At 48.9% G+C, this 12,267-nt stretch overlaps 1 protein-coding gene across 3 annotated transcripts in view; it reads left to right on the top strand.

The window, feature by feature from the left end:
• The first annotated feature begins 495 nt into the window (after positions 1-495).
• INPP5D (inositol polyphosphate-5-phosphatase D) overlaps positions 496-12,267 on the top strand; it is a 53,697-nt gene continuing 41,925 nt past the window's right edge. For all 3 annotated transcript variants that reach the window (XM_085315294.1, XM_085315293.1, XM_085315292.1), the window contains exons 1-2: positions 496-685; positions 5,649-5,712. In XM_085315294.1, coding sequence (XP_085171420.1) covers positions 552-685; positions 5,649-5,712 — 198 coding nt within the window. In that variant the 5' untranslated portion in view covers positions 496-551. The remainder of the gene's footprint in view (positions 686-5,648; positions 5,713-12,267) is intronic.

Below are 12,267 nucleotides of genomic sequence, written 5' to 3'. Positions count from 1 at the left end.
TCCCCTCCTCACACCTAGCTCTATGTGAGGAGTACACAAGACAGGAATGGAGCAGTTAGTGCTGAGGATCCTAATGCCCAGGGTATTTCTGATCAGTGTGGGATCTACCTATTCCCCATGGACACCTGTAGCAGGCAGGGAAGACAGACATAAAAAAGATGAAGACTCAAAGGGTCTTGTAACAGATCATAAATGGGACAGGAGGCCACTAAAGCCTGTGGGACTGAATCAGTCAGGGTGCAGACCGGATCCCCAGCTGGGGCTTTTGACGCAGAGTGTTAGGATGTGAAGGTGGAGGGAAAGGCAGGGAATGAGAGTTTGCTACTCACTTCACTTGTAGCATGAAGAGAGAGAGCAGGGGCTGCAGGAAAATGTCACGCTCACTCTCTGAGCTGTTTGAGTTGAGGAAGTTGTCCGTGGCTGAGTTTCCTTTCCCTCTCTGCGCTATTGAAACAGGAAGCTGGTGAGCTGAAGCTGCTTGATCGTTACACAGACACACAGGCACACAGGCAGCTCCTGTGCTGGCATTCAGGTTTCCTCCAACACCAGCGATGGATCAGTGCTGGTACCACGGCAACATTACTCGCTCCAGGGCTGAGGACCTGCTCTCCAAAGTAGGCAAGGATGGCAGCTTCCTTGTGCGGGCCAGTGAGTCAATTGCTTCGGCGTACGCACTCTGCGTGCTGTAAGTACAACTTTCACCCTCGTGTTTCACGTGGACACTTTTGTCCCCGCTTGTGGTGGGGGGCTTCCCTCATGTCCTCTCCGGTACAGAAGCAAAAAGCCGCAGTGAAGGGCGGTGCAGCTCGCATCAGAGCATGCACCAGCTGGGCCACAGCATAGGATAGGGTTGGGAGCAAGCTGAACAAACCCATTTATTTACTGCTGTAATGCAATAAACCACCATAGTCTTACCGCTGATTCTGAAGGAGAGAATAATCCAAGATACTGTTGTTGTACTCAAAAAGAAAATAAGCTCTTGGTCTCTTAGAGCCTGTTAGCAGCTTGGCTATTTACATTTAACAAGCAAAGTAGCGAGCTTGGTACCCTCCCAGGCACCTTCTCACTCTGGTTCAGGGTGTGTTTGGCCTGCCGGCCTCTATGGTGCTGTGTCCCACTCAACAAGGGGTTTGCAGTAGTCCCTGGAGCTGTGCGTGGTGTGATGGTGATTCCACCTGCCCCACTCATGTGGCTTACGGGGGAAATATTGTCATGTAGGAGATGGAGAGGAGGGCAAGCTGGCAGCCCTGACTCCCAGTTCAGGACTGGGGCTGGGAACTGGGGCCTCCCGACCTGGGTTTGTGAGGAGCAGGTGTTATTTCTGGAGGCAGGAGTGGCCGGGGCCAGAGAAGATTGAAGCCAGTAGCTGAGGTGAAGTTTGAGGCTCCTGGCTTTGGATTACAGAGAGATAACACGGTCACCGTCCCCGCAGAAGAGATCAGGAGAGCCTCAGAGGGACCCTGTCCTGCCCGTCCGATTCTGTCTGCTGCCACTGTGCAGCACATTAATAAAATGTATTTCACGCCCTCCCCTCCACTGAAGTTACAGGCAGGTTTGTCAGTGTAGCTTCTTTCTGAGTTTCTCGCAGTGGCAAAGGTGCTGCTGCTGTTTCTGACTCTGGTCTAACTGCTCGCCGCTGAGGTCAGACGTTTGGTGACAGCAGAGCCTGCGGCAGAGGGCATGTCTCTGCGGAGACGGTGGGGCCGGCTGGCTGCCCCATCAGCGTGGGGTTGGATCGTAGGAGCTCTGTGCCCGGGGAGCGGGGTGCTTGTGGCGTGAGGAGAGCCTCCGTGCCTGCTTGTTAAGACGCCTGTAGTAACGCGTGGGAGGGAAGAGTTTGGCCTTTCTGGCGGGAGCGGGGGAGCAGGGCGGCTGCAGGGGAGTAGCCAGGGCAAGCGGGAGGAAGGAGGGGCGGTCGCGTTACACAGGCTTAGCGCCCGCGTTGCCAGTCGGGGAATGTTTTACTGGAATAAAGACTGTGGCTTCCACTGAGTGGGCTTTGTACAACCCCCTTGACTTGTCTTTTAACCAGTAGGTACATAGAGAAAATATTTTTGTGGGGTGATGGTGGGGATTTTGTAGAAAGGGAAAGTGCTGTAAAAATGTCTACTAACATGTATTTGCATAAATTTTTCCATTGTAAATGTTTATGCAGCCAACTTTGAAAGCCTTTTGTGACTTGGGAGACACAGGATCAGGAAATAGAAACAATATCATGACCAGGATTTTCTGAACAGGGAGCCAAAGGTTATGTTCTTAAATCCATTCTGAAGTGGCTTACATGAATGGTTTAATTAAAGAAATCGGGAGCACCCAGCCTCGTCAGCCAACAGGGGCAGGAACTGTGGTGGGAAGGCCTGGCACGAATAACAGGCTGGGAAAAGCCACACAGACTTGTGACAAAGTACCTAAAAAGCTTCCAGCTTATGCTGGTTTACAGCTAGTCTGTGAAGAGAAAGGGTTAAAGGTGGTGAATAAGTCCTTCCCTCTGAATGTCACCTTGACAAAATGTAGAGCTTGGCTGAAGCTGAAATCTTCCTCAGATCAGTTTCAGCCGTGTTATTGACTGGAAAGTGTTTGAAGTTTGAGCTCTTCAGTCGCTTCTTTTTAAAAAACAGGCTGGCTGGAGACAACAAATGCGAGAAAGAGAGGGGAGACTCGAAAGCCTGACTGCAAAAGGCTGTTTCACAAACCAGGATTGTACAGAATAATTGGAAAATGTGTGTGTAGAGAAGGAAAACAAAATACCATGAAATTTGCTCTGAGAAGGAAGTGTCATTTTCTACAAAGCTCTCATATTTATCAAGCAGATCAGCCTAAATCCAGCAGAAGGGCTTATTATTAATATTTTTCTATTATAGACTGAAATAGTGATTTCCTTGCAGAGCTGTTTTAGGAAAATAGGATTTGTATGAACACAGACAGCCAAGGAGGCTGGTGCCTACCTTCTTTTTCTAAAACTTAGAGCAGCAGCATTCGTCGTAGCAGAGAGCTGAAACAGCCAGCAAGTGCCGAGGCACGCTCCTCCCCCAGCCCTCTGCCCTGCTGGTCATATTGCCCCATAAAAGGCAAGAAGCAGTGTCATTTTCCTCCTCATTTTTCTGTGCCTGGACCATACAATTTGCCAGTTTATGGACTAGAAATAGGCCCACACACTCACCTGGGGAGGAATGCCTGGATCCTGAAATCAAAACGAGTCTGCTTGGCTTTTGCAAAATGCTGCACCTGAGGTGGTGTCACTCCTCCAGGGGTTCTCCTGTTGGTGGCTGCTGCGTGAATGCCCGCAGGATCAACAGCGGGGCCAGAAGAGACCCTCAGAGCCCGGCCACAGCTTTGAGGGGCCTCTCGGAGGGCACCTTCGGTGAGCTGCCATTTCCAGCCCCCCGTGGCGGGGGGCACAGCCCCCAGTCTAGTGTGTCCTTACGTAGTGCCTAGCATGGCAGTCCCATCTGTGATTAGGATTTCCAGGCACTGCCAGTTGCATGGTATGTCATCACCAGGGCAGGAGAGTATGTACCCGGGAAGAGGAGAAGAGAGAATCCAAACCTCATCCCCTTTTCTCCCCTAGTTGGCTTGGAGGACAGAGACATGAGAAAGTGCCTGGGGATGTGTTGGAAGTGAGGCAAGCGTTGTATTTGCCCACATAGCTGGGCTGAATACTGACTGTGCCGTTGTGAACTCACACTCAGCTTTTAGGGAGGACCTGGAATGTGACTGATGAGGACAGGTAAAATGCTGAGGAGAGAAAGCCTAAGAGTAAAAATGGAGTAAGAACCACAGCCTTCGCCACCCACATACACCAGAGTTAGAGAACTGCTAAAGAGGATACCTGTACCGGATCCAGGCAGGTGCCCTTCCCTGTTCCTATCTCACCCTGCAGCCCTTCCTCACTTGCTCTTCTGTTGATCTTACCTGTCCTCAGCTTAAACCTGTCTACAAGTGTTAGAGCAACTGCCTCGTAAGGCCTAAGCGGAGGGGACTTTCTGCGAAGGGTGCCTGGAGGGTCCTCCTGTGACGCAAGAGCCATCGAACTGTTTTGCTTATCAGTTTCATAATCTCCGCACACGCAAAAATTTTCTCTCATCAGCTGCATGAGCAGTTCTGCTCAGCTCTGTTTGCATATCAGCAGGAGGAAATGGTGTAACAGAACTGCGCTGACAGATAAAAACAAAACTTATACCCTTCCTCAGGGCATATCCTCATCTGGTGGTGATGGCCCTCAACTCAGTGAAATAACAGCACTGTGGCAATACCAGGGGTTCGAGATCAGGCCTGTGACTCTCATCTCTGGCTGTCTTGCAGTAGCAGCTCCACAGATACACCAATAGATGCGCTTGAAATGGTCAGTTAGTGAAGAGTTACTGAGGTCTGGGAGTAGCTGTAATTCTTCTGAGCCCTTTGCATTAATGTCATCAAAAAGACTGAGGTTCATACAGATGTATGACAAAATCCTCCAGACACCTTGGAAAAACTCAGCCATGATTTATGAGTAATCACCTTTCGTTTCCAATTGCTCTTTGTGACTCCCTGCGTAAGGTTACCTAGAATCTCTTGCAGGGTATGTATGATTCAGAAAGGCTTATGATGAACAGACTCACAACATAATCACAAAAGAGACCAGAATGTTTTGTTTCTCCCCAGCTGGAGGGCTGACCTCAGCCTGCGTTTTATGGCAATCCCGTAGGTAATGCAGTGCTTTTGTTACAGTCAAGGAAGCTCTGAGACTGGGCTCCAGTTTTTACTTTGAGAAGAAGGGATCGAAACCAGCATCGTCTGTTAGATTAAAGCCGTATTGCCAAGAGTGTTTTAACAGAGTGCTTTGCAGGTGACTTGAGAGGTTTGATCACTCTGTTATTCACAGAGGAAAAAAGTAAAAATACATTTTTTCAGCCAACACTTCTTGGGCAAGTTCCACAAAGCTCAGCAGCTGCTGAGGAAGGTCGTGCTTAGCACGTTACTGCACTGCTCAGGCTTCCCCTCCCTTGAGCTGCTGTATGTTAATGTGGCCCTTTATTGGGCAAAAGCCACCCTCCCTCCTCCCTTAAATAAGAATCTGATTTAACTGGGACAAAATGTTATTTGTGGCTGATCTACAGACACACATACACCGTGTACATCTGCACCAGAATAGTGAGGTTGGTTTTAATTTATGCCTGTTTTTAGATCTTGTACATGAAAGTGTGCCTAACAATCAAGTGTCTTATAGTGATTTAGCTGAAAGCTATTTGTGTTTTCCAATACAGTCAGTGCATCTACTAGCCCTTCGATTTACTCATTCATTGCTGATTTTGGCCTAGTGTCTTTTGAAATTCTGCTTTTTCATTCCTTCCTGAGACGCCCACTCTACTGACAGCTAGAGCCATTTGGTGTTTTCCTTCTTTCCAGCCAGAAGAGTTGAATAACTCTCTCTGAGGCTGATTCTGATATCACTTTTTGCAGTGGCATCTGCAAACATATCTCAGTGACCGTGAACACTTCAGGTTTGTGTTAGTTGACGGACACCAGCAAAATGGAAAGAAATGTTTAAACCCTTGTGCATGAAACCATCTGTCTTGGGACCTTCCACTACCTTCTCTGGCAGGCAGGGGTGTCGTGATGCAATTTCCTTCTGAAGATGATCTTAACCATCTTTTTCTGATCTGTTCCAGCTTCCGGAACTGCGTTTACACCTACCGGATTCTGCCCGATAAAGAAAATAAGCTAATTGTCCAGGTAAGTCGCATTTGGTACTGCAACTCATTTGGTCCCACAGAAATGCACTTAAGATTGCTCACTGCATTTTTTCACAGTAGTTCTGACACTAGGAGACAAGGATTTGCAGAGCTCAACCAAAGCACCCAGCCAGCGCAGTGCTAATCTCCAGTCCAGTGCTGGAACCCCCCTGCCCCAGCACAGCCTTTAATTTGTCTGCCTTCAGTTCAGTGCTACTGCCACGTTTTATGTAACTGAGAGCCTCAACCCAGGGAATACCTTCTCCTCTGAAGTTGGCTTTTTATCAATGCTTGCAGATGTTGTAATCCAAAATCATGGCGCAGTTTACCTAAGTGCAGAGAATGGCAAACGAATTGTGGTCTCAGGACCCTGGAGGCACAAGGATTGAGAGGAGTTTCAGACGTTCTTTTTATTCCTGTTCTGCTTTGGGATCCGAAACGTGCCACTTCCCCTTTCTGTACTCTTTCTCAGCCCTTGTCTTCTCAATCTAGATCATGAAATTTTGGGAGGCAGATTTTACAACACTTACAACTCCTAGAAGTGAGCATGGGAGCAGTGGGGGCTGTAGCCACCCACCCTATTAGCCTGGCTAGTGCAGCAATTTAGAGTGGACTTGCATTCATTTCTTCCTAATCCATTGACAAGCAGCTTCCCACACTAGAAACATCAATTTCTATTAACTCCGTATGGATCTCATACACCATGCTATTTATGTATTCTTGGTATGCTCCAGGAACATCAATTTTTCTTTGAGATCTGCACCAAACCATGTGTCTGAAATCAGAGTGATTAGGTTAATGGGGACAGTTGAGTGAAGGCACCTTGCTTTCAGCCGTGGACTATTGATAAGAATCGTGGATTGTGTGTCCTGGGGGCAGCCAGCCAGCCTGGCTCCCTGGAGAGCCAGCTTTGGCCCTGGCTGTTCCTAGGAGCCCCGCTCTGATGCAGTCTTGCACAAAATCCAGCTGTATTGCCAGCGAGGCCAGTTCCAGAGGCCTGTGTGCCCAGGGCCCAGCCACCAGCATTAGCGTGGAGTCCTGGTTGGCCTGGCCGGCTTCAGCTGCTTTCCTAGAGCTGTTCAGCTATCTCTGCCTTGCTCGCCAAAGCACTTCCGTTTCCAAGGAGAAACTGGCAGCGGGACGCTGTGCCAGACTTGACCTGGTCTGTATGTATTAGTGTAGCACAACACCACCACTAATCCTCCTCCCAGAGCACCAGGCAACACCACGCAGAGGAACCGGAGCTGGCTCTGTAGACTGCTAGGTTGGGGCCAGCGCTGAGCTGGAACAGATAGCTCCTGTTGTTCTGATCTGGCTCTGCGCTGGGCCGGTCAAACATCTCCACACCATACTCTGCAAGCTTTTTGCAGTAGTGATTGATTTTTTCCCATCATCTGGTGTATTCCTTGTTGTCCCAAATAATGTGTTTTGGCATATTGTGCTGGTGTGGTGACGTATTGTGATGGTTAAGACAGATGTCTGGAAGGCGATGAAGTGGGTTCTTTTGCTATTTACGGTATTTTTAAGTAATTGCTGAGATTAGGGTCTTACTGGGCCAGAAAACTCACAAGGGAAAGACCCAAGTCAGGGAGGGCATTGAAGAGACCAGAGGCCCAGGGAGTGGGGGCAACTACCAAGTCCCCGCAGCTTCACAACAGAGCCAGGATGGGAGCCAGACCCTACTAATTGTGTCCTTGCTCTTTGCACTGGCACTGCGATGAGGAAGTGAACATGTGGAGCCCCAACTCCAGGTGAGTTTGGGGTATGAGTTTGGCAGCTGCTTTGTCTTTTAGGAAACAAGCACAGAAATGATCATACAAAAGGAAGGGCCTGAGCTAAGCTGCAGACTCAGCTACAGGCTTCGCGCACCCAGTAGGGAGGCTGTGCACACTCACCATCCAGAACTGATCCCCGGTTGTATGTCATCAGTCCAGATAGCTCAGCACTGGCCCAAACGTAACAACCTTTCCTGGGCCTCCAGAAGTCCTCACGTCTTTCCCTGCAATGACCAAGAATGTAATATGCACACACACACACACACAGGTATTCGAGCAGTGCACACAACATCACCACACCTGCACAGCCTGAGAGCGTCAGTCTGCCCTGGCACCTATAGCCTGTACTATTTAGTAGTAGCCTCCTAAGATAGCCCCAAGGCCAAATGCTGCTGTCCACCCTGCAAAGCCTCTGGAGAGCTCCCAGAAGCCAGGCCTGGGGCAGAGCAGCTGGGACACAAGCGGAGAAGCGCGGCCTCCGCATGTGCAGGTCCCAGCAGTCTGGGCACCTGAGCAGCCCCGTGTCCCCCCGCCGCACTGTCGCAGGCGTGATGCCGAGCAGACAGCCTGGCCTGCAACCTTTGCTAGAAGGGCCCAGACGTCGCAAGCTGGTTTTAAAGTCGGGTTCAGGGCAATGCGTCCGAGCACAGTCAACTCCCCGGAGTGTGCTGGGCTGCGGGCTGCTCCCTGGGCAGCCAGCGAAGGAACAGTGCGGCGTTCAGGCGGTTGGCGTTGGCTCTGTAATTGCTTCTGCTGTGATAAAGGGCATTTTACACGCACCTGTGCCGTTGCCCACAGATCAAAGAGCCACAGCCTTGACAAATCAATATTTCTCTCCGCTGTTGCAACAGGCAGCTCTCACACTGGGTCAGTGCTTTCAAGTAAGCAGCAAATGTGATCTCCTTCTCCTGCTGGTGAAAACTAAGTAACTTAGAGCAAAGTCAGGCGAATCAAACTGCTATCAGTCTGCCCAGGCTCTCCCCACCACACTCACCTCCTCCTCCTCACCTCCCGGTTCTTTGTAGAGATTTCTGCCACTGAAGCCAGACTGTGATATCAGGACTCCAGGGGATCTTTCTGAATGTAATCCTTTGAAATCCACTGGATTTCTTAAGGAAAGACGATACACCCGGGTGCACCCGGACTGGTTTAGGAGATTCTCCTGGGAGCCGTGGTCCGACTGTGAGGGATTTTGCTAGCAGCTACCTTGCGGGATGCGGAGGGTCTGTAGAAGCTTGCCTTTGTACGTCAGGGTTGCCAGGAGATACGGGAGGAGTATCAGGAGCAGGCTAAATGAAGTATACTGTTAATTCACATTTTGGAGACCTGGCACCTTCCGTTTCACCCTGCATGCTTCCCGATCTGCAGGAGAGGCAGAAGGGGGCTGGCTCCTTCCGGCAAGACAGAGACACCGTGAGAAGTGTAGTTGAGGCTTCGAGCAAAGCAGTTGCATGTTGTTGGCTGCCGTTCTTGGTACGTTGCTCCAGCTGGGCCAGACCTTTTTGGATGCTTGTCTGTTGAGCTTTGGATAAAACAAAAACTACTTTGTGTGTATCAGAACATCAGATTTTGAAAAGAATAGTTCTCCAGTGCAAAGTTGTAAAAGCTGTTGACTGGGAAGGAGTTTGACTGTTTAAAAAAGAAAATCTATTAGAAAGGAAAGAGACTGCTCGTCTAACTGAGTTAGTACAGATGTTAAATTAATAGAGTAACCAGTAGATGCTTCTCATTTCTGATTTTTTTTAAAAAAAAAGACATAGGAAAGGCGCAGTAATAAATCCTGAGATTAGCCTGTATTAGTTTCAAATTTGGGCCCTGATCATACAATCTGACACGTTTTTGCCTATGCAGCGTTCTTTCCTGAAGCTAACAAAGTTGTCTTCCTGCCCAGATCAGGGCTGTTGTCTGTCAGACCTTTCTTGTGTGTGTGTGATGACAACAGGTTCAGAAAATGTGCAGTATCACAGCTACATAGCACTCCCGACACTGAGTGGCAGTTCTCTCTGTGCCACTCTGTACAGCTTTTTCACCTTTAAAACTGTATAAGTTGCTTCATGTTTTCTGAGTATTGGAAGTAGGTTTCCTTTTCCTTTTCTAATGAGATCCTGGCATGACACTGGTGGAATATTTACTCACTTCATGCTATTTTTGCATGGTTAAATTAACTAACTGTTCCAGTACAGGTAGCCAGGTGGTCGTAGGAGAGGTGAATATTTTTGCGTTCTGACTGAAGAAAGATTTGCGTATGTCCCTCCAGCATTTTGTGGCACGCTACGTCTTCTTCCACACGGTTTCTGCATCTGCAGTGACTGTGCAGTTGTTAGTGCAGCCAGGGCTGCAACCCTTCTTGCCTGGAACGAAAGTGGGCAAATATGAGATTTGCTCAAAAATGTACCAGTCCGTAGTTCTTACAGTCATAGATGTCTCTTTTTTTAATACAAGTATCTCTTCTTTTCCCCTTCTCTTCTTGGACTGCTGAATTTTGTTCTTCCATTACAGAGACTTCAAAACATAGGCAGACATACGCATGGCTTGAATGAATCAAACTCGCATCCTGCTGATGAAAACATATTTAAGGAAGGGGGGAGGAGTAACTAAAAACACTTGAAACCCAGGATCTGTTACAGCAAATAGAGAACTTTGTCCTTAGGTTGAGAGCAATTAGTCATCAAGATATATCTGTTAGCCTGCAGTCTCTCACTGTAATAAAACACTGCAGGCTGAGACAGGAAGAGAGAAAAGACGTACAGTAACAATACAGTCCAGGAGCAGGGCCACTGGGCTGGAAACCGGCTGTTCCTGTGCGAGGCTGGAACTCAGCTGCTCCCATGTTCGCTTGGCTCCTGCCTGCCTGCCTTTGGCAGGACACAGCTGGGGGGCTACCACCCTCTTCTCTGTAGAAACAAATATGATTTTCCCGTCCTGCAGTGGGGAGGCAAATCAGTGCAGACGTGTTGGCAGTTTGGGAACTAGATGAGCATGAGATTGTGCAAAGAGGGTTGGGGCAGCCAAGCAGTCCTTGGGAATCACAAGGTCAAATTAAGCACATCATGTGACCGTCTTTCTAAGCCAGGCATCTATGGCCAGTTCTTGCCATAGAAGGTGAAACTTTCCTACACTGCCCCTTGAGCTTCTCAGTTACACATCTGTCCGAGGTGTTGATATGCTCCTCACCACTGCACAGACTGAGTCCCTTGTGTTGGTAGCATCTCCTCAAGGAGGGGAAGCACTCTTGTTCCCATTTTACAAACAGGGAACTGAGTCCCCATATTAAGAGGGACACAGTGTATTAAGGAGGATTTGGTTACCAAAAATTATTTGAAATAGCTGTCTTAAGATAATATCCTAATAACTTTGCCAAGATCAAATGTGAATCATATTTAGTACCTTGGACATGGGTCTGCCAAGTCCCTGGCAAGTCTTAGCTTAGCTTTCCGCCCATCCATCAGTTGGGGGGGTTGGCTGATGGTTTCAGGAATATCGCCAAATATTCTGAGTAATAGCACTCACACTAGTATTCATCTCCTCTAACTTTAGCTGTGAAGTGCAAGCTGTCACATTTGGTCAAAGCTGAGTTGGACCTCAGTAATCAGCAGTGAAGAAATAGGTTTCTGATCTGGGTGGGCTGAATCTCCCTTGCAGATCCTAGCTCTCTTCATCAACCAAAGAGCCTGGAGAACCTCTTAAATGGCAGGCTGAAGCTAGAAAAGAAGATTCCCATTGCAGCTCATGCTTGTTCAGCATGACAGGGTGCTGAGCTCAAAAGCTGCTATTGAAAACCTGTGGTACTGCCTTTGCCTAATGCTTACCCTGTATTGCCTTTATGTACTGTGATTTTGAAAGGTCACCATGAAGAATATAACCTGCCTTTAGAGTGAGGAGAGAGGTAGGTCTGCTGAGGGCTGGGATATATTTGCAAAGATCCCTATAAACAGCACCTACTGAGGATGCTTGAAAGGTGTTGAGAAGGGAGAAGATGCTGGAGCTGGCTGCTCAGAGGAAATGGACAGGTATCGTCAGTGCAGGGATTGCTCCTAACCTGCGGAGTCCGAGCTCGCTAGGTTTCTAGTTCTTCTCAAATAAGGGCTCACAACTAGTGTTATCCGGTGGCTGTTCAGCCATCCAGCTGCTGCACAGTCATTGCTCGGTGACAGCTAGATCGTGTCTCAGCTTATGCTCATAGTCTATCAGATAACACTTCAGAGGTTGGGCTTGCAGGATCAAGCCCTTACTTGACTGAAGAGTGGGAGAGAGATTCTGGTGGACGTATGGCAGCATTGCAAAACTGGATCTGTCACCAGAGCTGCCCTTGGAGAGAGCCCCTGGAGAGAGCCAGCGTGGTGGTAATGGAGGCGGCTCTGAACTGGAGGCTAAAGGTGAAGCCTCCTCGTGAAGCTGGAGCGCCTGCAGGGCAGCTTTGGGAGCTCAGGGCACCGGACAACTCGTGTGCTCTGTCCACCCTGTGCATCCCTGCTTGTGTGGCCCGGTCTGGCCTCCATCTCACTCCAAATTTTAGGAAGTCCTGCCCAGTCGCCCTGTGCTTCCCATGGACGTGCCCTGATGCTTTAGCTCAGTCGTGCAGCGTTTCCATTTTGGGTCTAGAAGCAGGTGCAGGTATCCTTCACCTCAGAGCGCAGTGAAGACCACAAAGACTGTTTTGCATGCTGCATGCTGCATGTTCCAATCTCTCTTCTCTTCTCTTCTCTTCTCTTCTCTTCTCTTCTCTTCTCTTCTCTTCTCTTCTCTTCTCTTCTCTTCTCTTCTCTTCTCTTCTCTTCTCT

Source organism: Rhea americana, unplaced genomic scaffold (genome assembly GCF_003343005.1).
Source record: "Rhea americana isolate MKP2758 unplaced genomic scaffold, rheAme1 scaffold_426, whole genome shotgun sequence".
NCBI lineage: Eukaryota > Metazoa > Chordata > Aves > Rheiformes > Rheidae > Rhea > Rhea americana.
Note: the sequence above shows the minus strand (reverse complement) of the source record. Positions and strands in the feature narration are given on the sequence as shown.